Below are 24,363 nucleotides of genomic sequence, written 5' to 3' on the forward strand. Positions count from 1 at the left end.
GTTTTGAGGGAACATACTTCAACATAATAAAGGCTATTATGAAAAATCCAGAGCTAACATCATACTCAATTGTGAAAAATTGGGAACTTTTCCTTTAGGATCAGGAACAAACTGTTCCTGTGGAAAGTGAATATCCACTTTCTCTTCTTTTATTCAACATAGTACCAGACGTCCTAACCACGGCAATCAGACAATAAAAAGAAATAAAAGGCACCCAAATTGGTAAGGAAGAAGTGAAACTTTCATTATTTGCAGATGACATACTATATGTAGAGAACACTAAAGACTCCACCAAAAAACTGCTAGAACTGGTAAATGAATTTAGAGATCTCAAGATACAAAATTAATGTACAGAAATCTGCTGCATTTCTCTACCCTAGTAATGAAGCAGCAGAAAGAGAAATTAAGAGAATTGTCCCATTTACAACTGCACCAAAAATAGTAAAATACCTAGAAATAAACTTAACCAAGGAGGTGAAAGACCAGTATTCTGAAAACTATAAAACAGTGATGAAAGAAATGAAGATGACACAAAGAAATGGAAAGATATTCCATGTGCGTGAATTGGGAGAACAAATATTGTTAAAATACCCATGCTTCCCAAAATAACGGACAGATTTGATTCAATCTCTCAGAATACCAAAAGCATTTTTCACAAGACTAGAAAAAATAATCCTAAAATTTGTATGGAACCACAAAAGACCCTGAATAGCCACAGCAGTGTTGAAAAAAGAGGACAAAATGAGGTATCACAATCCCAGATTTCAAGATACATTACAAAGCTATCGTGATCAAATAGTGTGGTACTGTCATAAAAATAGATACATAGATCAATAGAGCAGAATAGAAAATGCAGAAATAAACCCAAAGCTCTATGGTCAATCTTCAACAAAGCAGGAAAGAATATTCAATGGGAAAAAGTCTCTTCAACAAATGGTGGTGGGAAAACTGGACATCAATGTACAAAAGAAACTGGACCACTTTAAATTGCATTGTACACAAAAATAAATTCAAAATGGTTTAAAAACCTAAATGTGAGACCTGCAACTATAAAAATCCTAGAAGAGAAAACAGGGAGTAACCTCTTTGATATCAACTGTAGCAACTTTTTTCTAGATATGTCTCCTGAGGCAAGAGAAACAAAAGCAAAAATAAACTATTGGGAGTACATCAAAATAAAAACTTCTGCACAGCAAAGGAAACAATCAATAAAACTAAAATATATGCTACTGAATAGGGAAAGATATTTGCAAAAGATATATCTGGTAAAGGGTTAGTATCCAAAATATAGAAAAAACTTAAAAATTCAACATCCCCAAAAACCAAATAATTCAATTAAATATGAGCAGAAGGCATGAATAGACATTCTCTAAAAAAGACATACAGATGGCCAACAAATACATGAAAAGATGTTCATCATCACTTACCATCAGGGAGATGCAAATCAAAACTACAATAAGATATCACCTTACATCTGTCAGAATGGCTAAAATCAACACAAGAAACAATTGGTACTGACAGGAATGTAGGGGAAAAGGAACCCTCATGCACTGTTGGTGGGAACGCAAATTGGTATAGCAACCATGGAAAATACTAAGAAGGTTCCTGAAAAAGTTAAATATATAATTACCCTATGTACAATCCAGAAATTGCATTACTGGGTATTTAGTTATTTACCCAAAGAATACAAAAACACCAGTTGATAGGAATACATGCACTCCTATATTTATAGCTGCATTGTTTATAATATACAAGATATGGAAGGTATTCATTATTTATGGATGGAAAAAGAAGATGTCATATGTGTGTGTGTGTGTGTGTGTGTGTGTATGTATGTATGTATGAAATATCCCTGTGGTGCATTTATATATATCCATATCTATTCATATCTGTTTATATATATACATAGTGGAATATATTCAGCCAGAAAAATGAAATCTTGTCATTTGCAATGACATGGATGGGGCTAGAGAGTATAATGCTAAGTGAAAGAAGTTAGAGAAAAACACATACCATATGATTTTACTCATATGTGGAATTTAAGAAACAAAACAAATGAACAAAGAAGAAAGATGAACCAAGAAATGAACTCTTAAGTACAGAGAACAAACTAATGGTTACCAGAGTGGAGGTGGGCAAAGGAAGAATGAAATAGGTGAAAGGACACTTACCATGACACTGAGAAATGTGCAGAATTGTTGAATCACTATATTGTACATCTGGAACTAATACAACACTGTATGCTAGTTATATTGGAATTAAAATTTTGACAAAGTCACATATTGTATGATTCCATTGATGTGCAATATCCAGAATAGATGAGATGGATCCTTAGGGAACAGAAAGTAGGTTGATGCTTGCTGGCATCTAGGAGGAGGAGGCAATAGGGACTAAGTATGGAGTTCCATGATTGTCAGGTTTTTTGGGGAAATGAAGTTGTTCTGGAACTTGATGTAGGTGGTGGTTGCACAGCACTGTGAATGTCCTAATGACACTGAAATGTACACTTTAAAATGGCTACTTTTATGTTATATGAATTTTACCTCAATAAAAAGCAAAAAACAAACAAAAAGAGTGGGTGTGGAGACTGTCTAGGGGGCTGAGGACTAGTTCATGCTAGGGATAGGACTATGGAGTTGGATAATGGGAGAAGTGAATCTCAATGACCAACTGGAGCTAGGGTTGATGTCAGAGGAAGAGGAAGAGGGGGAGGACAGACATGGATTTTGATGTTCATGACCAACTTAATGCTGCAAAGGGATATTAGTGAGAATTCAGTCAGATCAGAGTTCTCCTCCAAACTCATTATCTGATATTTTTTTTTTTTTTTTAATTTTTTTTTTTTTTATTTATTTATGATAGTCACAGAGAGACAGAGAGAGAGAGGCAGAGACACAGGCAGAGGGAGAAGCAGGCTCCATGCACCGGGAGCCTGATGTGGGATTCGATCCCGGGTCTCCAGGATCGCGCCCTGGGCCAAAGGCAGGCGCCAAACCGCTGCGCCACCCAGGGATCCCTATCTGATATTTTTTAAAATGGACTTACAGACTCATAAAACCAATTCTGGTTAAGGCCATTTATTCCTTTCCAATAAAACTTGAAGCTTTCATTTGATCCAGTAAAATTCTTAATACCATCTTTTTATCTCTCTCTTTAAAAAGCCATTTTTATGTGTTCTAAGCATAATAATTATCTACTTGACAAATGTATTCCTAATTACACAATTACTTTATTACATAGTATCAACTTATAAATGCCTGAAGTCTGAGATCTGTCTGGGAAAGAAATTATTTTATTCAATGTATAATGTAATTTCCTCTAAAATAATTATTGAAGGATTGGGGGAGAAAAGGATTTGGCTGGAAAGCTCTAGTGTATAATTGTAGAACCGCTATGGCTGATGGAAATAAGGTTTAATGATGAAGTGAGGCAGGATTGATTAGAAATCCTTGCTGGGTCCTTATTTGCTGTGAGGTATGACTTTGCATCTACATGTGTGCATGAGTGTATGTATATGTGTGTATGTGCAGGAGTGTGTGTGTGTGTGTGTGTGTGTGTGTGTGTGGTTAATGCAGTAAGAGAAAGTGTCTTTGCCATGAAGTAGTCTCATTTCTTGTTCAAGTGGCAAGGAGTTGAAAACAAATGTCTGTCCATGTGGCATGAGTGCCATCCTATCCCAACCTCTGAAATTAATCTCCTTGTCTTTATAACAGTGGCTATAACCCCTACATGTTAAAGGCAAATATAGAAAAGTGATGTAGGACACTTTCATCAGCTATTAAAAACTCAAAAGGAGTACAACCTTCACACCTTTTATGTTCTCCTAAAGCTAAGGATAAATCATAGGGGCAATAGAAATTTTGATGGAAAGTATGTTGAAATCATAGACTGGAAACCTAAAGCACTTCTGGGAACCTTGATGGATCAATTTAGTCTGGTGGTTGGGGGACCAGTAATCAAGGGCCAACTTTTCTAATTTGACAGTTTTGCAGAGGTCTTTATTGACCTTTAATGAGTTTTGCTTACATGGAAAGGCTTCTCCAAAGCTTATCTTGGCTCCTCCAACTGCCCCAGAAGTTGGGAGTTCTCTGGCTCAGAAATGTGAACAAACCTGAGACCATTTTCTTTAGAACTCCCCAAGTTCTGATCATTCCCTTTGGGACACTGGACAACTCAGTAGAAACCCCATTATTAACCCTGAGACTGCTTAGGTAGACACTGCTCTCAACCGTTCCAGTATATATGTATACCCTGAATTTTCTCTATCTCCCTTCTATCCTCTCTCCCTCTCCCTCTTTCACCTACTTTACATGAATATGTAAACATGCCAAAGTGTCATCTTCTTTTTTTCCTATCTCTTATTTTTCAGACTCCATGTCATTTTCTGTGGAAATTTGTGTGTGTGTATGTGTGTGTGTGTGAGAGAGAGAGAGAGAGAGAGAGAGATATTGAGAAAGTGAGTGAGATCTCCACCCATGTGTGAGAGAAACCAAGTTCCAAATTCTGGGAGGAGGGGAGAAGTGGGAATCCACTGTTGGTACAAACTGGACAATGAAGACCTCCTTAATGGAGAGGAATGTGGCATTATTAATGGATCACTGAATCTCTTGCCAGTTTTTCAGTGGAAGAGAAAATGAGGCCAGTGACTGCATGACATAAGCAGAATGGGTGTGGATGGTGCAAAAGTGGCGGAGTCCTGGCTCTAGTCCTTGCACTAACTCTCTGCATTTTTTAGTAGACCTTACTGAACTCAGGTAAAAGAAGCAATTAAATGTCGATGGTAATTTACGCCATTTAATTAAAAACAAACACAGATAGTGGTTACCTTGGGGTAGGAATGGGATAACTGGGAAGGTGCAGGAGAGCTTCTGCGTTTCTGGCAATATTCTATTTCTTGATCTATATGGTGGTTACAGGGCTTGTTTAATCACTCTGTATATTCAGTGTACTTTTCTATATGTATTTTATTCTTCAAAAAACCTTTTTAACACAAAATATGCAAAGCAAAAATATTACAACCATCTGAAATCATTACTGAAAATAAAAGACCCAGTGGGGCCAGGGGGGCTCTGTCAGTTAAGTATCCAACTCCTGGTTTTGGCTCAGGTCATGATCTCAGAGTGTTAAGGTCGAGGCCCGTGTTGACTCCATGCTCAGTGGGTGGTCTGCTTGAGATTCTGTCTCTATCCCTCCCTCTCCCTCTGCCCCTCACTCCTCTCTCTCTCTCTCTGTCTCTCAAATAAATAAATATTTGGAAAAAAGGACTCAGAATAAACACATCAAAAAAACAACACAGGGCAGCTTGGGTGGCTCAGTGGTTTAGCGCTGCCTTCAGTCCAGGGCCTGATCCTGGAGACACCCAGATCGAGTCTCACGTCGGATTCCCTGCATGGAGCCTGCTTCTCCTTCTACCTGTGTCTCTGACTCTCTCTCTCTCTCTCTCTCTGTGTCTCTCATGAATAAATAAATAAAATAAAAAAAAAACACAAAAAACCCTACGAAGACTCACCTTGTTTGAGGGATTGCAGTTTCCTAAGGAGACTGGAGATGAACAGGCATGCAGAAAGAGGTACCGGTACTAACATCATAACAATTTAGGATGGACTACTCTGGACAGCAAGTCTCTATCATAGAAATGATCCTCTCTTAAAGTTTCTGTTGAATACGGCCTGGCTACTACACAGACTGATTTATTTTCATGAGCTGCATTCTGAGGCATTTCAATATTTAATCAATTTCAGGGAGGAGGCAGTAAGTCGAAACCGATGTTGAAAATCAGCTGTCATGTTGTTGCCCTGGGATGCTATGATCCCACAACACAATGTGATGGGATATTAATGTAACCAGGGCACAGGGAGACTAGGAGCTTATGAATAGGACTGTAATCATTCCTGCTAACACAGATAACATTTAGATAAATGCATCTCTTTCATTGCCATTAAAGTCTAGTTTTAATTACGGTGGGGATCTGTGTTTAAAAAAAAAGCAGTTGAGGGTTAGAAGAAAAAAAACTCTTATACCTTAAACATTGAGTAATCGCTATGGCTTGTGGTCATGAACCTGTGGTGGAGGAATGGGATCCATTTATACCGCAGAAGGCTGGTGTCCCTGACTTTGAACAGATACCAGCATGTCTCCGAAGCTTTCAGACACAGTTCTTGACAAGCTTGGCAGCAAAGAGGCTCCTATCTTGAAGTCAGTACTCAAATAGCCAGAAGTTAGTGCCGCAAAACTAAAGTCTAACAAAACAGGATTTATGAGACAACAAATTGGAATAGCTCTTTTGGAGAGTTCTCCAGAGATCCCTAGAATAATTGAGAATGTGCATTCTTTATGACCCTGCAATTTCACCCCTAGGGATATACCCTATAAAAATCTACTCATATGTGCACACAGAGACCTGGATAGAAATGTTCATAACAGCTTTTTGTGTAATATTGAAAAATTGGAAAGTAGCTCAAATTCTGTTCATGTGAGAAAGATAAATTATGGCATATTCATACAATGAAATACAATTCAGCCTTGAAAATAACTGACCTAGAATAATTTATATCAACATGAACTTACCTCATTATATTCTTGATTATAAATGCAATTTGCAGATGAATACAGAAGAATATAATAATACTTTATAAAGTTTACCAACATAGAAAAATTATATTGGAAAATACTTCGGGATCTATACATAGTTAGCAATGATGTAAAGAGTTGTGTATGAATAATGAACACTGAGTTTAATATAATGGTCATCTCTGAGGAGTGAGGGGGATGTGAATAGCAAGGAGTCACAGGATAGGAATTCAATATGGAGAGCTTTGTAGTGGCTTCCCTGTTATCCTTTTTATTAGCCATTTTGCTTTTTTTTTGCCATTTTACTTTTTTAAAGATTATTTATTTGAGAGAGAGACAGAGAGACAGACAGAGAACAGGAGCAGGGGGAGGGGGCAGAGGGAGAGGGAGAAGCAGGTTCCCCACTGAGCAGGGAGCCTGACACGGGGCTCCATCCCAGGACCCTGAGATCATGACCTGAGCCGAAGTCAGACACTTAACCAACAGAGTCACCCAGGCACCCCTCGTCATTACACTTTCTAAATGGCTAAAATGATTTATAAGACAACTTTTAAAAGTCAGTCTGAAAATACAAATAGAATTTATCTACTTACTCATTTATGGGTCAATCTATTTTTCATCCAATAAATATTTACTGAGCTCCTGCTTTATCTAGGTGCTCTTCTAGGAGCTGTGTGAGAAACAAGAGAAGTAAAAGGCATAATCTGTCCCCTGAAAGGGCTGATAGTCTAGATGGGAAGACAAGACACAGGAAAATTTAGGTAATAGTATGATAAGGAAGAGATCTGAAAGAAATACCAGCTTGAAGCAGTGGTACAGGTGGAGCCTTATTCCCAGGAGTAAATCTACTCCTTGGATTCCTGGCTCTTCTTTCCAGGATACAGTGGAATCTATTAACTTGGCAAATAATCCCACTCAGGGCTGGTTGGTTTCAAAAACTTCTTAAGATTGCTGAAACTCTGCACAAATAGTGACTTTCCTTCTGTGTTGTGTGTGCTTTGTCAGTGTAAGTGTAATAGCTCTCCTCATGAGGTGTGACAATGGCAGGGCTACCTCCACTAATTGTTCTGATGCCTTGTGTCAATAGAGCTCTTTGTGACTCTGCTTTACCCCAAAGATACATAAAAACATATAGGTTTGGACCAGAGCTGCTTTACCCCTCTCACAAGAGAACTGAAAGATGTAGTACAGGAGGATGTAATGCAGTTGTCCATTTGGGACTGAGTGAGAGATATTATGGAAAAGCCTAGAACATCTGGAAGGTCCTTATTAGCTGTGTCAACTTCCAAAAGTAAAGGATCCTTGAGTCCATGGGAGTATCATGTTTGAGGTTTCCCAAAGTGAGTCCAGAGATTGTTACTGCTGAGGTACCATTAGAAAGGGATTTCACACACACACACACACACACACACACACACACACACACACAAAAAGAAAGAAAGGGATTTCACTTGGAAATAAAGGATCCCCTGATCAGTTGTTCTAGGTTAAACCAGATGAATTAAAATTAGTCAGGCTTCTGACTTTTTGGAGTCTCTAGGATGGTAATATGATGGCAAGTGTCTGAGAGGGGATGGAGTTTGCAGCATTTTCTGAATCTTGTTCAGTTTTTGTTGTTATTGTTGTTCATATGCTACATCTTATGAAAAACATTTGGGGAAACAAAGATCTAACCCAACTTTATTATTTCACCCAAGAAAAATTGAGGCATAAAGATGTTAGTTTACTGACATCCTAAGACTGGTCAGTGCTGAAATTCAGCAAGGGAAGAAGAAGAGAGGGATCACTGAATAACATTTTCCTGAGCAGGTATGGATAGCGTGCAGCAGATATTTACAGTCTGTGTAATGCTAATGACTGAAATGGACTTGCCTTTGAACTAAACAGGGAGTGATGTGCCTGTTGTGATATTATTGAGTCATATGACCAAAGATATCCCTTATCATTACATGCATAGCAGAAATAGTTTACAGCAGAAACAACACTCCTGTATTACCTATTATAGCATTTAGGATAACAAGAATAGGCAGCTTAACATTACTGACATTGCTATCCACACATATAAATCCCTGATGATCTACACACATTTACTAATTTATATTTTCACAAGCTAATAGTTGATCAAAAGGGAATGGACCTTCAAGATTGTTAAATTTAGGGATCCCTGGGTGGCGCAGCGGTTTGGCGCCTGCCTTTGGCCCAGGGCGCGATCCTGGAGACCCGGGATCAAATCCCACATCAGGCTCCCGGTGCATGGAGCCTGCTTCTCCCTCTGCCTGTGTCTCTGCCTCTCTCTCTCTCTGTGACTATCATAAATAAATAAAAATTAAAAAAAAAAAGATTGTTAAATTTAACACTTTAATTTAAAAAAAACTTTTAAAAAAGATTTATTTATTTATTTGAGAGAGGGAGAGAGAGTGCATAAGCAGGTGGGGCAGAGGGAGAGAAACTTTCAAGAAGACTGCACTTTTTGAAAAGTGCGCACAGCCTGATGTGGGGCTCGATCTCACAACTGTGAGATCATGACTGCTCCTAACCCTTTAGGTTTTTAATTGAGGAAACTGCGGCTCAAATGGATTGAACAATTGAAGTCACACAATTTGTTTGTGAAAGATCTGGGATGAGAATGTGGTTCTTCTTCTCTCATTCTGTGCTATTTCCAATTCTGTGTACATGTTGCAATTATTGGAGATAGTTTATGCACTACTACATTTTATTCTCATTCAGATTTTCATTTGTCTTTGCAATTTAAAGTATGATTATGAAATAAATAATTTGTCATTCCTGGGTGACTAGATCTCCTGTTCACTTAAGGCAGAGAATGAAGACTGTTACTTACCCTGCAGGCGAAGTGAGGGTCAAGAAGTAACTATTTGTCAAATGTAGGATTTATTAATCATGAGTTCCCTTGCTTAGAGATATTTCATGTCCACTCATTTTCAAGCGGGAGGGATAGCTCTTCCTTCCCATATTTACATTCCATCTGTGCTACAAAATATAAATAAGGACAGTAAGTGAATATAAAAGCTGTCTAGCTCAGAACAAAATAACAACAGCCCTTTCTAATACACAGTACAAACAAATGTTAGTATGCATTTGTTATTCTTTTTTTTGACTGAGAAAAAAGGGAGATATGAATTTGCTTCTCCCCAGGCATGGACCTGTGTCTCCAAGCATGCTTGGAATCATCAGGAACACTTTGCAATCACATTTTTGGTCTCATTGGAAGATCCTTCATCCTTTCATTGGGACCCTTCAAGTCTGAGCACTGGTGCTGATTCTGAATTGCTCTGGTGTGCCTGGCTTTCTGGAAAGAAAGACCTCCCCCCACCTCAGTCATAGAAATACTTGCTCCCTGCATAGTATATCCAAGTTCTCCTCCATGTAAAGAGCTCCTCAGGGTCAGCATTTCCGCCTTGTTCCAGTCTAGATGTTTTCCCTCAAAGATATCTGACTGCCTGTCTCTAAGAGCAGGTCATTTTACCCAGCAGTCAGTAACCATGGGGCTGGTTCCATATCCTCTGATGGTGGCCCCAGATTGCCTGTAGTGTTCTACTGGTTAGGGGAATATTCTAGAACATACATACTAACTTGCCAAAGGTGATGCTTTCCCTGGAAGTTCTGGTTCTTGGTACTTCTAATACTATTCTCAAATGTAGATTTTGTCAATATGCACCATAGATATGGATGCTCTTTCTTTCCTAAAAAAGTGAGAGTAACATTTTATGTTATCTGGGACAAGATTAATGTCAGAGGTAGCAATGATATTAGAAATATCTAGAGTACCTGGCAACTCAGGTCCAAACTGTTATAGCAACTATGCTCATGCAGGTTATTCATCTCTACAGACGAATGTAAATACTTCATCAGAATCCAAGTCCATCTGGATTTCCCACAGCTTGTTTAAGAAGCTTTGTGTTTGGATAAGAAAGCACAATGTGGTTTTCTGTGCATTGAGATTCTGTATCTCCCTGAGATGCTCTTCATTTTTTTTTTTTTTTTTCAAATGAGATGAACACTGTGGGATTCTGATGGAGAAGTTGGCTGGTGAGCTTTGGGGGAAGGGGGATCAGATTTATTCAATTCTTAAAAGATTAAGATGTCAGGCTCTCATCAGAATAGTCAACAGTTACTTCTGAACAGCCTCCTGACTCTAGAGTTTGAATGCTTCTGATTGATAGGCCCAGAGCATCCCCAAGAATTTAGAGATTAGGGGTTATAATAATTTAGATTATGGCAGATGTCTCTGTAGATGTTCAAAATCAAATTGTGGTGGTACTCTGCTTTTCGTCTTGAAGAAAGAAAGAGTGGGAAATATAGAGTGGGAAATATGGCTAGGAGGGAACTTTTATTTTAAAGCAGTGTTTATTACTAGCATATAATCATTAAGGTAATAGGTATTTAGTGCCCAATATTTGCAAACTACAGAAAGGAAAATACTCAGATAAAAATAAAAACTACCAAAATCCCACCAGAAAAGGATAAATGCATTGTCTTATAAATCTTTCTGATTCTTCACATATGTGTATATAAAAATAGGTAATGATATTTAATGGCATAAATAATATATAAATTTCCTAGAGAGAAAACTGACTGCAATTTTAACAAAAAAAGGGGTTATTTTGGTTTCATAATTCTGTGTAGACTTTTCCACCATATGATATTTTGGGCCCTCTCTCCTATACTTTAAGTATTCATATAAATAATTGTAATAGTTGTTTCCAAGTCCATAATAAGAGTGTACCATTGTTTACATAATCAGTTTATCAGTATTTAGGCTGTTTGCCTAAAAAATATAAATAATTATTCAGTGCCCATTTTAATAGAATAATTTTTTTTTTCCGTTGCAAACAAACGAGGGTTTATTAACAAGCTCGAGCTTGGGTCCAAGTATACCCGACACAGTGGAGCAGGGACTTGGACCCCAAGGTTAAGAGGGGTAGCAGTTTTACAGGGGCCAGTGGCCAATGAGATTGTAACACACACAGAAAGTTGCATAGTCATGTCGGTCCACACCCAAGTGGCCAATTGAATTACAATTTACCCTGTAGTGACCGTTTGAACTAGCCTATCACTCTGGTCAGAATTGGCGTGCAGGTTTGGCGGGCAAGAGGTGGGGTTTACATTCTTTGGCGGTTAGGGGTTCCGCATTCCTATGAGCTGGTTTTCGGTAAGGATGTGCTCAGTGGCTTGACTGGGGTGGGGGACTGCCTTAAGCAATAAGCAGGTCATGTGGGGGTTATACATGAGCTAGCAGGTGTAGCACAAAATGGAGTTAGTCCTGCTCTGCTTGTCCAGGGGTAGGGGATTCTTGTTAAATTTAATAGAATAAATTTTGAGTATACCCATGGCTATGTCCTCAGGTTCCTGGAAGAGGGATTACTAGGTCAAATTATATACACATTTTTTAAGACAGTTGACCCATAACAACAAGTTGCTTTCAAGAAATATTGTACTCACTCACGGCCCTATCACACTATATTATCATTACAAAAAATGTAAAAAACAACATTAATTTTGATAATAAGTTAGAGAAATAGATTTTAGTCTTTATGCATATGTTAGATTATTTATGAGCTTAACATTTTTAATTTGTGATTTGCATGTGCATATATTTTGATCATATCTTGAACATATATCTGTTATGATGTTCAATTTGTCATATTGATGTGAAGGAATAATTTGTTTTGAGGCTAATATAACTATTTCCTCTCTATGTCTTTCAAAATTTCTTCCAGTTTATTGTTTACTTTCTAGTTTGCTTAGAGATATGTCTTTTTGTCTGTGTAATTATCTTAGAAGTGAGAAGAAAGAGATAAAGCTATTTTTTCTAAATCTCTATTTGTAGCTTGAAAACTCAAAGTTCACATTCTGATGTAAAATACAGCATTATGAAATGGGTTTCCACAGAGCAGCACGTTTGGCATTTGATTTCCTATCTTTACCATGTTTCTGGACAAGAGGCCTATCTAATTCACTGTCTATGTTCTCTCTGCCCAACATTTAAGGAGATTGATGTTCTTGCATGCAAACAATATATCTACAGAAAAACTGCTCATAAAGTCTCTTTAAAGATGCTTAGTGGTATAGACTTTGGCAGAAAGAGAAAATTCCAACTATATTGTTTAGAGTTCTTCAAGAAATCATCAGTTGAAGTTTGATTGATGGGCATTTCCCTCATCATTTATGCCTAACATCTCTGAGTTTACTTCTGAAAACTCTAATACATTTTCCTATAGGAAATACATAAAGTGGTTTTTCGGGTTATGAGGTCTTTTTGCTTCCTGTATCTAATAAAGACAGAAGATAGGTTGAAAAAATGACCAAAATTAATATCAGGCACAGATCCAAACAAAAAAAGAAAAAGAAAAAAAACATAAAATTAAACAAATGAAAAGACATTTTGACCCTTAGCACACAGCTACCTTTAAATATCTTTGAAGTCCTTTTTCATGTATCCCTAGTGTGTCAGGTAACTTGATTCTTGCTTTTCAAAATACAAGAGTACCATCAGTTGGGGTTGACAGTCTGGGATACAAGTAGAAATTTGTCCTACTGCAAGGTTAAGATCAAATCCACCCTTGCATAAAATCTTCCCTCAACATCTTGCAAGGATATTTAAAATTATACAATGTCAGATAATTAAGTGGTCCTAACAAAGAGAATCAGAACTATATATGTGTACTCTTGTCCATCCCAAGTAAATGCAAAATATTATTTTCCTCATGCAAAATAATGAATTTTCCAGATGAACAATCAATACTTTGTATCTAAAGATCATGTTAACTTGCTTTTGGAAATTTCTTTAGCAAAGAGACCACATGGGACACAACAGCTATATTTGGATCTGAATCTGGTTTGAGTTTGTAATAGTTCACTGTCATTTTTAAGGTTCTGGCTGATGTTTCTAGTGGCCAGACTGGTAAATTAAATGGATATAATGAAAAGTACCACTTCTTTGTCGTTTAGGTGTTTATCAGTGGCATTAATCTCTGCCTCCCTATTAGGAGAGTTTCTGTTGCTTTCACTTTTTTTCGCTCTGTGATAGCTTTTACCCATAAGCCAAGGAATCAATGTGGGGGTTCTGCCAATTAGCAAGTATGTAAAAATCTAATGATAAATTCCAAGACTAGGGAAATGACCCCTGATATGTCTTTGGACTAAGTGGATTATATGTAAGCTGGACCTGGGTCACAGCTCCATTTATTAACTGGCATCTTACTCTAATTGGGTGAAGCATGATGATACTATGGGTTCCCAGATATTAATGTCTATTAGAGCCATGTATCCAGTAGTTTTTGGAATGTTTGGATATTCACCTTTCCCCAGCAGTATGGTTACCCAATTATATGGTTGTAGTTCCCTTTGGGGAAGAATTATAAGTATTATGATCATATTTGGGGAAGAATTATGAGTATTATGATCATATATGCTTAATGTCATTATATTGTAGCTCCTTTCTTCTGGTAATAAGTCTTCTTCAGTCAGTTGGTTCTGAGTTTGAGAACTGGCTCAGATCTAGAAACTGGGCAGGAGATTGTGACTTTGTTGAGAAAATTGCCCTTAGCTTCTTAGTTATCCATCTTTGATTTCTTTGGAGCATATAGATTTACCTTGGCAGTACAGATATTGTGTTTCATAGAACACAGTATCCATAAAACTCTCTGTAGATCAAGACCACATTGGCTACTATTCTTACCTTACAACTCAGCTCATTATAATTATGCCCATGCTGTCTTAATAGTTAAATGCTATCATATGACCTCTGCTGTTTCAGAACCTTATAATTTTCATTGCTAAAGTGAGTTCTGTAATAGCATCTCCTACCATTAGCTCTGGCCTCTATGGACAGCAACTTCTGTCTCATTTCTCCCTTCACAGCTTTCAACATCCATTATGGTATCACATTCAGGCTCACAGCCAGGTGATTATTGTACAGCTGTTGGCAAAATATAGATAAGTTTAAGCAGAGTTGAGGTTGGCACTTGAACACAATGGAGGGAGGGGTTGACATTAATGGTGTTTATAAATGAGTGAACAACATAAGGAACTATGGGATTTAGCTGGGTAAAAGAAGGGGGATGAGTGTCATAAGGTGAGGAATGAAAAAGAGGCAGGGGAAGGTGATTCACGGTGGGTATTGTGGGTTATTGTTAGGGCTTTGGATTTTATTTTATGTGTAACAATAGTCATTATAGTGTTTTAATATATGAGATTTAATTGATGAGATCTAAGAATAGAGATCAGTTCATTCTTTAGAGCACTTTGCCTTTGAGGAATTACTTGGCCAACAGTGAAAGTGAAGGAATGGAATAGTATGGGAAGTAGTTGAGAAGTTTTCTATGACTGGAGTAGAAGTAAGCAGGGCCAGAAGGGATGAAGGAAATGAATCGAGCCAGGTAAATCTATGGGTGCATAATGAGAAAGGTATTAAAGGATCCTTGCATAGAGCATGCTTAAAAGCAACGAGACAAATGACTTTCCTTTGCTTACTTGTCACAACATGGTTACCAAGGAGTCATGCAGCATAATCAGAAATTGAGGGAGAATTACTGTTTAGATAGAATGGAACTACACATATTTTAGGATGTTAAATCATTTTAACATTTTTAGGGTCCTGAGTCAGAAGGAAATCCATGTTGTGTTAGGGTAGTAATGACTCTACTTCCCTGTTGTTCATATCAGTTACTTTTTATGCTTGTGGCTGAGGCTCTGTGAACTTGGCTTCTGATGAGTCTTTAGTACATTTGGTACTTTTTCAAATCTCACTCAAACTGTAGCAAATATATTAGGGGAAATGGAGGAAATGACGATATCTGTGAGTTTTACGTTGTTTAATCCATGTCACATGAAGTAAAGCTGAGTACATGCATTTGGAACTGTTAAAAAGGATGTAATAGAAGGTATTTTTAAAAAGATTTATTTATTTATTTATTTATTTATTTATTTATTTATTTGAGCAGAGGAGGGGCAAAGGGAGAGGGAGAGAATCACAGTGGACTCCCCGCTGGGGCAGCCCTCAGCAGGGGTCAGTTTTATGACCCTGAGATCACAACTTGAGCTGAAATCAAGAGTTGGATGCTTAGCCGACTGAGACATCCAGGCACCCCCAATAGAAAGCATTTTAAGAATAAATCAAGATCACTATTCCATAGCACAATCTTACCTTCTAAAATAGCTTTAATCTCCCATTGTAAGCTCTGCTTTCTGTTCATAGGTTTGAATGATTGAGAGTTGGATTATGTAAGGCAGGTATATAGCTCAGTACTTACTAATAACTTGATGTGAACACAATCTTGTATTGTTCCTAATTTTGGTGTCACTTCCATGAGGACAGTGGTTGTGTTGGTACATTTTTGGATTCCTTACTGTACACTATGCAGATGTAGTTTAAGCCCAGTGACAATCCATGAAAAGATTTTACTGAGAGCCCTCATGTCTATGCAGGCACCTTCATTGACTTGGAAATAGATGTTGAAGACTCAGGTCTTACACCTAATGTCTCACACATCTATTTGAGCATTTTGTAGGCAGCCTCAAGTCTGCTTTTGAAAGTAGGTGAAACATAAGTAACTTTGCATATGTTATTATATATGCAACTGTGGTATGGCCTTTACTAAAAACCTAGCAAGGACATTGATGGATTCTTCTCATCTCTCCATCTCTGGAAGTGACTAGTCTTCAGAAGCCCTTAATGAATATGTGTTGTTGAAGAGTTGCTCTGCTATGAAGATAAAGCACATTTACATGGTAAAGTTAAATAACTTTATGAGAGATACATAAAAGATAAATATAACAACAAATAAGTAATCACAAATACCAAATTGAATTGTTGAGGTTTGTAAAAAAAAAAAGAAGAATTCTTAGTCTATTTCCTTATATATCTTTCAGTTATATATGTTAACAAAGTAAATATAAGCCCAGAAAATGTCCTAAAGTACTTATAAAGAAACATATAAATATGTGGGGGGCATTTGTGTTGTGGGAAAGATCAGAATGCAGATTACAATTTTTCAGGTTTCGTGGAATTATATAATTTATTTACACCTTGGGAAATAAATACCTATCCTCTGTTACATGGTTAATGAAGGGACAGAGTCGGGTAGATTTGAGTGGTAGACAAGTATAGATCAAAGGTTCAACATCTGGTTTGCAACAGATACTTGCTTGAAATTCAGTCATGTTTATAGAAGGCTTAAATAGGATGAAACATTGTGAAAAGGATCTGCTACCAACATTAATAATCACAACATCTCACTGGACACCAAAAAGCCATTCCTCCCTTATCTCAGCCTGTCACTTAAAATAGATTAGCTTTGCTTTCAAATTTCTCCCTTGGAGTTTCTGGTGGTTTTGACATTTTGCTAGCTGTTCTTTTAGAATTGCTTTTTTACATAAGAAAAGAAAAAAGTCCCTAGTGAAACAGAGTACCTATGAGGTCCATTGCTTTGCTGAGGCATATACCATGTGAACCAAACCATCTCCCTCCAAAGCACTTTCATTCCTCTTGTAAAAAATTCACTGTAGGATCAATTGCTTACTAATGCTCAAAAAGTGTCTTATTTTATAACCAGCTTGACATTAACACAGGCAAAGCATTGGCTACAAAGCAGATTTCACAACAAGAATAAAGCAGGAGATAGTGAATGGTAGACAATGAAGTGATGAGAAGTGGGGAAAGGGAAACAAAACTGACTTGTGTAAATCTTAATGGTATTTTGTCTTACCTGCTATTATTCCCTGTGTTACAGATGGGAGAGAATGACAACAAAACTAAGGATTTATGACTAAAGCTAAATATATCTATATACTAGACATACATTCTTAAACCCCAAATCAATCCGGCATATTATCTATGGGCTACATCAGGTTGTTTCCAACCACAATTTGATGTAGATACAAACCTCTGTATATATTGCTTCCAACGGTTACTTGGTTTGTTTCATCTATAGTCCTTTTCTTTTAACTTGGAAAAAGTGCTTGAACCCCTCTTATCCACAGTAGCTTCTGCCCAGATAGCTTAACACTGGTGCAAAGCTGTTACAGTATATTTTTGGGATGTTTTCTGTGCTCTACTGCCCTGTGGTTCCCAAGACTGGAAACCTGGGGTATTTTCCTGTACAGAGAATTGATTTGGAAACCTTTAGCACTGATGAGACTCTTTTCATTGATCCAACTCAGCTTAATCATTACATGGATAAAAGATGGTCACATTTCCTTTGCTTTGCAATTTATTGACCAAAGCCCATTATTATTATAAATGTATCTCTGTGTCTTCCAACAATTTTTATGGATACAATCAAATGGTAAAACATTGTGTCTCATGGGTCTTAGCAACATCTTCTTCTTAAAAATTATTATTATTTTTAAAGATTTTATTTATTTATTCATGAGAGACCCAGAAAGAGGCAGAGACATAGAGAGAGAAGTAGGCTCCTCACAGGGAGCCTGATGTGGGACTCAATCCCCAGACCAGGATCATATCCTGAGCTAAAGGCAGACTTCTTGATACCACTGTACCTTTACAATCCTCTGCCTTTCTCAATGATCAATTATACAGGCTTATAAGAGGAAAGCAACATGCAAGTTGTGGGTGCTGGCTGTGCAGGACTTCCAAAGACTGAAAGTGCAGCTGGAAAGCAGGTCTGTCAGATTTGACCCTCTCAGGGTAAAAAATGTCATGAGTAAAACCTATAGAGGTCAGAGTTGAGTGACACAGGTCAGGGGTGGGGGGGGGGAGGGTTGGCACTCACTTATAGCCCTCTGAGATACTCAATGGTTTCTGTAATCATTTTCTAGCTCTGTGTAAATAATTTTAAATCAACAATTATTTTATATTTGCACAGTTCTGTCAAAACTGACATTGGCAATTGTTTTTAGGTGTATCACTGTCTCTAGATTTAACCATGGGAACTTTGAGTTTTTTTCTAAATTAAATTAAATTAAAATAAATTAATTTATTTTTTTATTTTTTTGAGTTTGTCATGTTTTAATTCTGGTTCCCTAGGGGTGTCTGGCTCACTCAGTCATGGTTGTGAGTTTGAGCCCTACACTGGGTGTAGAGATTACTTAAATAAAAATTAAAAACATTAAAAAAAATCTGGTTCCCAATATATGTTTATTCTATAGGGATTATTGTGTAAATGACACAGTAAGGAAGTGCTCTCAGGTGAAAACCAGTAAGAGAGCAAAACTCAAAAACAAAAACCAAAAAAGTGTAGGAGAAGAAGCTGGGCAAACACGTTTCAGGAGAAATCCAGCTTCAGCTTGATTCCACCAGAGAGGCAAGTCCGCTGGGCCGTGTCAGGGTGTTGTGTAAATGATGTTTCTCTACGAGATTATTCTTAGTTTCTGAAGCTGTATAATTTGTGATTTGTGAGAGGATATAATCCCACCTCACTCCTATGGTCCTGATGAGTAAGCACTCCTATTCATTTAGATTTCCTTAGTTTTTACCTTTCTGTTCCAGGAATCTCATGCAGCATCTTAGTACTTATGTTTCCTTAGGTTCCTCTTGGTTGTAAGAATTTCTTAGATTTTCCTTGTCTTGAAGACTTTGACAATTATGAAGAATACTGGTTTGTGTTTGTAGAATGTACTTCTACTTGGATTTATCTGATGTTTTTCTCATGAATGTCTCATAAATGTGTGCAGCTTTTAGGAGGAAGATCACAGAGATGAAGTGCCATTTTAATTACATCATATTAAGGATACCTACTACCAATATGACTATCATTGCTGATGTTGACCGTGACCACCTGTTAGGTAATGTTTGCCAGGTTTTTCTTCTGTAAAATCATTCTTCCTACCTTTTCTCATGTTGTAGTTTTTAGAAGGCCACTTAAATCTATAAAGAGAATACATTTTTTGCTTCCTGCTCAATCAATGGTGCATTCTTTCTTTTTCTTATACACTTAAAAAAAATTCTAAATCCGAAAGACAAACAAGGGCCAGGTCAGGCAGGATTAGGTGGATGGTGTTGAGGATTTTCAGTTTTGCCCAGAGAACGGGGATAGTTATTGTTAGGGAGGTTAAACAGAGGAGTGATGTGATAAGAGGTATCGTTGGGGGTCTGGAAACTGGCATTAAATCTATTTAAATAGAGCAGAGCTTGAGTCTGATGAAAGAGCTCTTTGCCTAGTGCCCTTACCCAACGTCATCTACCTAAGCAGGCCAGAACTCCTAACAGTGTTTGACTCAGCTTTAAGAAAGCAGCTTTTTGGAGTAACAACTTATTCTTGATTAGGTTTAACAGGAAGATTAAGCAAACTGCACCCTCACTCTTTTTGTAGGAAGGATTCTGTTGTCTTCTACAGCTTTACTAAGCCTCTTGGCTAATTCCAAGGAGCACCAAAACTCAAAATTCTGACCACTAGGATGATAAGGAGTAAAATAAGTAAACTGATAAACTTGAAATAAATCTCTGAGTATTGTGACTATAGCATAGGAGATAAAAATGATGCATTAAATAAAGAACTTAATAAGAGTTTCACTTAGTGCCTTTCAAAGATGAACTATTTGTTCTATGTTCACTTCTCATGTTGCCCTGAAAAGCATGAGTTTCTCTGTTACCTGCATGAGTTATCTGTCTATAGCATCAGTGTCCCTGAATTAATATATTAATATAGTGATATCTCTAGCTGTCTATTAATTCCTATCTTGTTGGCCCCCTCTTTCCAAGTGTCAAATATCTGCTAATAAAGCTTTAGTTCAGGAAAATAAATAGATAAAAAGAAAAATGCTCTTCCATTGTTTGTATTGCAGTTTCCCTACTAGTGTGATCCCCTGAGAAAAAGGCTGACTTTCTAGAAATCAGCCTTATCAACATTTATGGAAACCCAGAGTCCAGAGCAGAATTAATCAGCAGGCAATACCATTGGTTTCTCCAGAAGAAGCTAGGAGATGGAGTGTCTGTAGTTGGTACAGTGAGGCTGGACCTATGATAGTAGTAGTTGAGTGAAAATAATTATAATCATAACAATAATAGCTGAATTTTACTGCTAAGCACTATAGGAAATAAAGCAATACACTGTCTCACTTAAAACTCAAAAAAGTCCATCATGCAGATAATAGTTCTCCATTGTTCAGATGAGAAAACCAAGGCTTCTTCAGGATCTCATAATCTGCTCCATTATTCACAATGAGCTTCATGACTAAGGTAAAAGGGATATCAATGAGCTATCTATCCAGTGCTCAATGTTGGTGGTATTTATCTTGTTACTCTTACTTCCTCCATACTCCAGGCCCTGCCACATTGTGGTTGACTCATTATATCTCCTTCTGTCTTTTCCAGAAAGCCAGAAATGATAGCCAGTCCTATGTTCTTTAGTTCACTAAACCGTTTTCATTTTCTGTAGATTCCTTATCTTCCTTGCTAGATGCAGTGTGAAATCTCCACGGGGAGAGTGCCCCCAGGACAGGAAAGCCCAGCCCTGGAGAAGCAGGAGCGTCACCAATCTTCCTGGCAAGGAGCTCGGGCAGGATCCCAGGAGGGGCGGGGATGCCCTCAGGCTTCCAGGGGCACTAACAGAGCACCTGCGCCCCGGGGAGAGCACGCCACACCCCGCGGCCGAGCTCCCTAAAGGGCTGCAGCCCTGGGCCCGGGAGCAGCTCGGGCGGGGGCTCAGGTGACGGCTTCCAGGGAGGGGGATGTGCGACCCCAGGGCGATTCCAGGGGTGCAGGCCCAGAGCTCAGGGCGCCAGGGGACACAGCCCAGGACGCTGCGCTCTCCCGGGACAGGCGGAGGCAGGGAGGACACAGGGCAGGAAGGACGCTCCTGCCCCTGGCGCCTCCGAGCTGTGCAGGTCAGCGCCCCCTGCCCCGGAGCATCCAGGCCCCTGCGGACCGGGAGCTGCGGTAGTTACTGCGGGAACTGACTCCAGGGCTGGGGAGCTGGCCGCCGCCAGTGGGGTTGTTCCTCCTGGGGCCTCACAGGATAAATAACCCCCACTGAGCATCACAATGGCCTCACAGGATAAACAGGATAAACATCTCCCACTGAGCCTTGTACCAGGCAGGGGGCTGAGCAGCTCCCCCAGGTGCACACACCTGAGAATCAGCACAGCAGCCCCTCCACCAGAAGACCAGGTAGATGGACAGGGGAAAAGCAAGTTATTGACCAAGCAGCACTGGAAAGTTCCAGGGGAAGACGAGGGATTTACAGTATATAGAATCAGACGATACTCCGCTTTGTTTTTTGTTTTCTGTTCGCTTCCCCCCACCTTTTTTTTTTCTATTATTCTTCTTCTTCGTCATCTTCATCTTCTTCTTCTTTTCTTTTTTCTCTTCTCTCTTTTTCTACTTTTTTCAGTACAACTTGTTTTTGGCCACTCTGCACTGAGCAAAACGACTAGAAGGAAAAGCTCACCTCAAAAGAAAGAATCAGAAACAGTCCTCTCTCCCACAGAGTTACAAAATTTGGATTACAATTCAGTCAGAAAGCCAATTCAGAAGCACAATTATAAAGCTACTGGTGGCTCTAGAAAAAGGCATAAAGGATTCAAGAGACTTCATGACTGCAAAATTTAGATCCAATCAGGCTGAAATTAAAAATCAATTAAATGAGATGCAATCCAAACTGGAGGTCCCAGTGATGAGGGTTAACGGGGTAGAAGAACGAGTGAGTGACATAGAATATGAGTTGATGGCAAGGAGGGAAACTGAGGAAAAAAGAGAAAAACAATTAAAGATCATGGGGTTGGTTATGGGAAATAAATGACAGCCTCAGAAGGAAAAACATCTACATTTAATTGGGGTTACTGAGGGCGCCGAAAGGGACAGAGGTCCAGAATATGTATTTGAACAAATCATAGCTGAGAACTTCCCCAACTTGGGAAGGGAGACAGGCATTCAGATCCAGGAAATAGAGAGATCCCTCCCCCCCAAATCAATAAAAACTGCTCAACTCCTCGACATTTAATAGTGAAACTTGCAAATTCCAAAGATAAAGAGAAGATCCTTAAAGCAGCAAGAGACAAGAAATATCTAACTTTTATGGGGAGAAATATTAGATTAACAGCAGACCTCTCCACAGAGAACGGGCAGGCCAGAAAGGGCTGGCATGATACATTCAGGGTCCTAAATGAGAAGAACCTGCAGCCAAGAATACTTTATCCAGCAAGGCTTTCATTCAGAATAGAAGGAGAGATAAAGAGCTTCCAAGACAGATAGAAATTGAAAGAATATGTGACCACCAAGCTGGCTCTGCAAGAAATACTAAGGGGGATTCTGTAATAGAAAGGGAAGCCCAGGGATCCCTGAGTGGCGCAGCGGTTTAGCACCTGCCTTTGGCCCAGGGCACGATCCTGGAGACCCGGGATCGAATCCCACGTCGGGCTCCCGGTGCATGGAGCCTGCTTCTCCCTCTGCCTTTGTCTCTGCCTCTCTCTCTCTCTGTGTGACTATCATAAATAAATAAAAATTAAAAAAAAATTAAAAAAAAAAAAAAAAAAGAAAGGGAAGCCCAAGGGAACAAACCACAAAAACAGGGACTGAATAGGTATCATGATGACACTAAATTCATATCTTTCAATAGTAACTCTGAACGTGAACGGGCTTAATGACCCCATCAAAAAGCACAGGGTTTCAGACTGGATAAAAAAGCAAGACCCAACGATTTGCTGTCTACATGAGACTCATTTTAGGCATAAGGACACCTACAGCCTGAAAATAAAAGGTTGGAGAACCATTTACCATTCAAATGGCCCTCAAAAGAAAGCAGGGGTAGCCATCCTTATATCAGATAAATTAAAGTTTATCTAAAAGACTTGAGTAAAAGATGAAGAGGGACACTATATCATACTTAAAGGATCTATCCAACAAGAGGACCTAACAATCATCAATATTTATGCCCCGAATGTGGGAGCTGCCAAGTATATCTATCAATTAATAACCAAAATTAAGACATACTTAGATAATAATACACTTATACTTGATGACTTGAATGTAGAACTCTCTACAGTTGACAGATCTTCTAAGCACATCTCCAAAGAAACAAGAGCTTTAAATGATAACACTGGACCAGATGGATTTCACAGATATTTACAGAGCTTTACATCCAAACGCAACTGAATACACATTCTTCTCAAGTGCACATGGAACTTTCTCCAGAATAGACCACATACTGGGTCACAAATCAGGTCTTAACTGATACCAAAAGATTGGTCTCATCCCCTGAATATTTTCAGACCATAATTTTTTGAAACTAGAACTAAATCACAAGAAGAAGTTTGGAAGGATTTCAAACACGTGGAGATAAAGGACCATCCTGCTAAAAGATGAAAGGGTCAACCAGGAAATTAGGAAAGAATTAAAAAGATTCATGGAAACTAATGAGAATGAAGATACAACTGTTCAAAATCTTTGGGATACAGCAAAAGCAGTCTCGAGGGGGAGATACATTGCAATACAAGCATCCATCCAAAAACTGGTAAGAACTTAAATACAAAAGCTAATCTTGCACCTAAAGGAACTGGAGAAAAAACAGCAAATAGATCCTACACCCAGCGGAAGAAGAGAGTTAATAAATATTGAAGCATAACTCAATGAAATAGAGACCAGAAGAACTGTGGAACAGATTAACAAAACCAGGAGTTGGTTTTTTGAAACCAGCCTTATTAAGAAGAAGAGAGAAGAGACTCAAATTAATAAAATCATGAATGAGAAAGGAGAGATCGCCACCAACATCAAGGAAATACAAACAATCTTAAAAACTTATTATGAGCAGCTTTAACGCCAATAAATTAGGCAACCTAGAAGAAAAGGACGCATTTCTGGAAAACCACAAACTACCA

The 24,363-nt window shown here is 38.4% G+C and overlaps 1 protein-coding gene and 1 long non-coding RNA gene across 18 annotated transcripts in view; one reads left to right on the top strand and one right to left on the bottom strand.

The window, feature by feature from the left end:
• LOC144301132 (uncharacterized) overlaps positions 1 to 14,558 on the bottom strand; it is a 93,682-nt gene extending 79,124 nt beyond the window's left edge. For both annotated transcript variants that reach the window (XR_013367864.1, XR_013367863.1), the window contains exons 1-4: positions 14,398 to 14,558; positions 10,162 to 10,271; positions 9,410 to 9,558; positions 7,164 to 7,240 (exon numbers count right to left, since the gene is read on the bottom strand). This is a non-coding gene — a long non-coding RNA (uncharacterized LOC144301132). The remainder of the gene's footprint in view (positions 1 to 7,163; positions 7,241 to 9,409; positions 9,559 to 10,161; positions 10,272 to 14,397) is intronic.
• The window catches only part of LOC144301131 (uncharacterized), a 71,570-nt gene continuing 58,884 nt past the window's right edge, over positions 11,678 to 24,363 (top strand). For 2 of the 16 annotated variants that reach the window (XR_013367858.1, XR_013367861.1), the window contains exons 1-3: positions 11,678 to 11,740; positions 18,131 to 18,213; positions 19,225 to 19,335. Coding sequence is in view for 10 of the 16 variants with exons in the window: in XM_077877696.1 (XP_077733822.1) it covers positions 16,297 to 16,320; positions 18,131 to 18,213; positions 19,232 to 19,335 (211 nt within the window). In the remaining 6 variants the exon portion in view is untranslated. Of the gene's footprint in view, positions 11,741 to 14,482; positions 14,704 to 15,839; positions 16,321 to 18,130; positions 18,214 to 19,224; positions 19,336 to 24,363 lie in introns of those variants that run through there. The other 14 variants (XM_077877692.1, XM_077877693.1, XR_013367857.1 and 11 more) reach the window with 11 other exon arrangements.

This window comes from Canis aureus, chromosome 29 (assembly GCF_053574225.1).
Source record: "Canis aureus isolate CA01 chromosome 29, VMU_Caureus_v.1.0, whole genome shotgun sequence".
Lineage (NCBI taxonomy): Eukaryota > Metazoa > Chordata > Mammalia > Carnivora > Canidae > Canis > Canis aureus.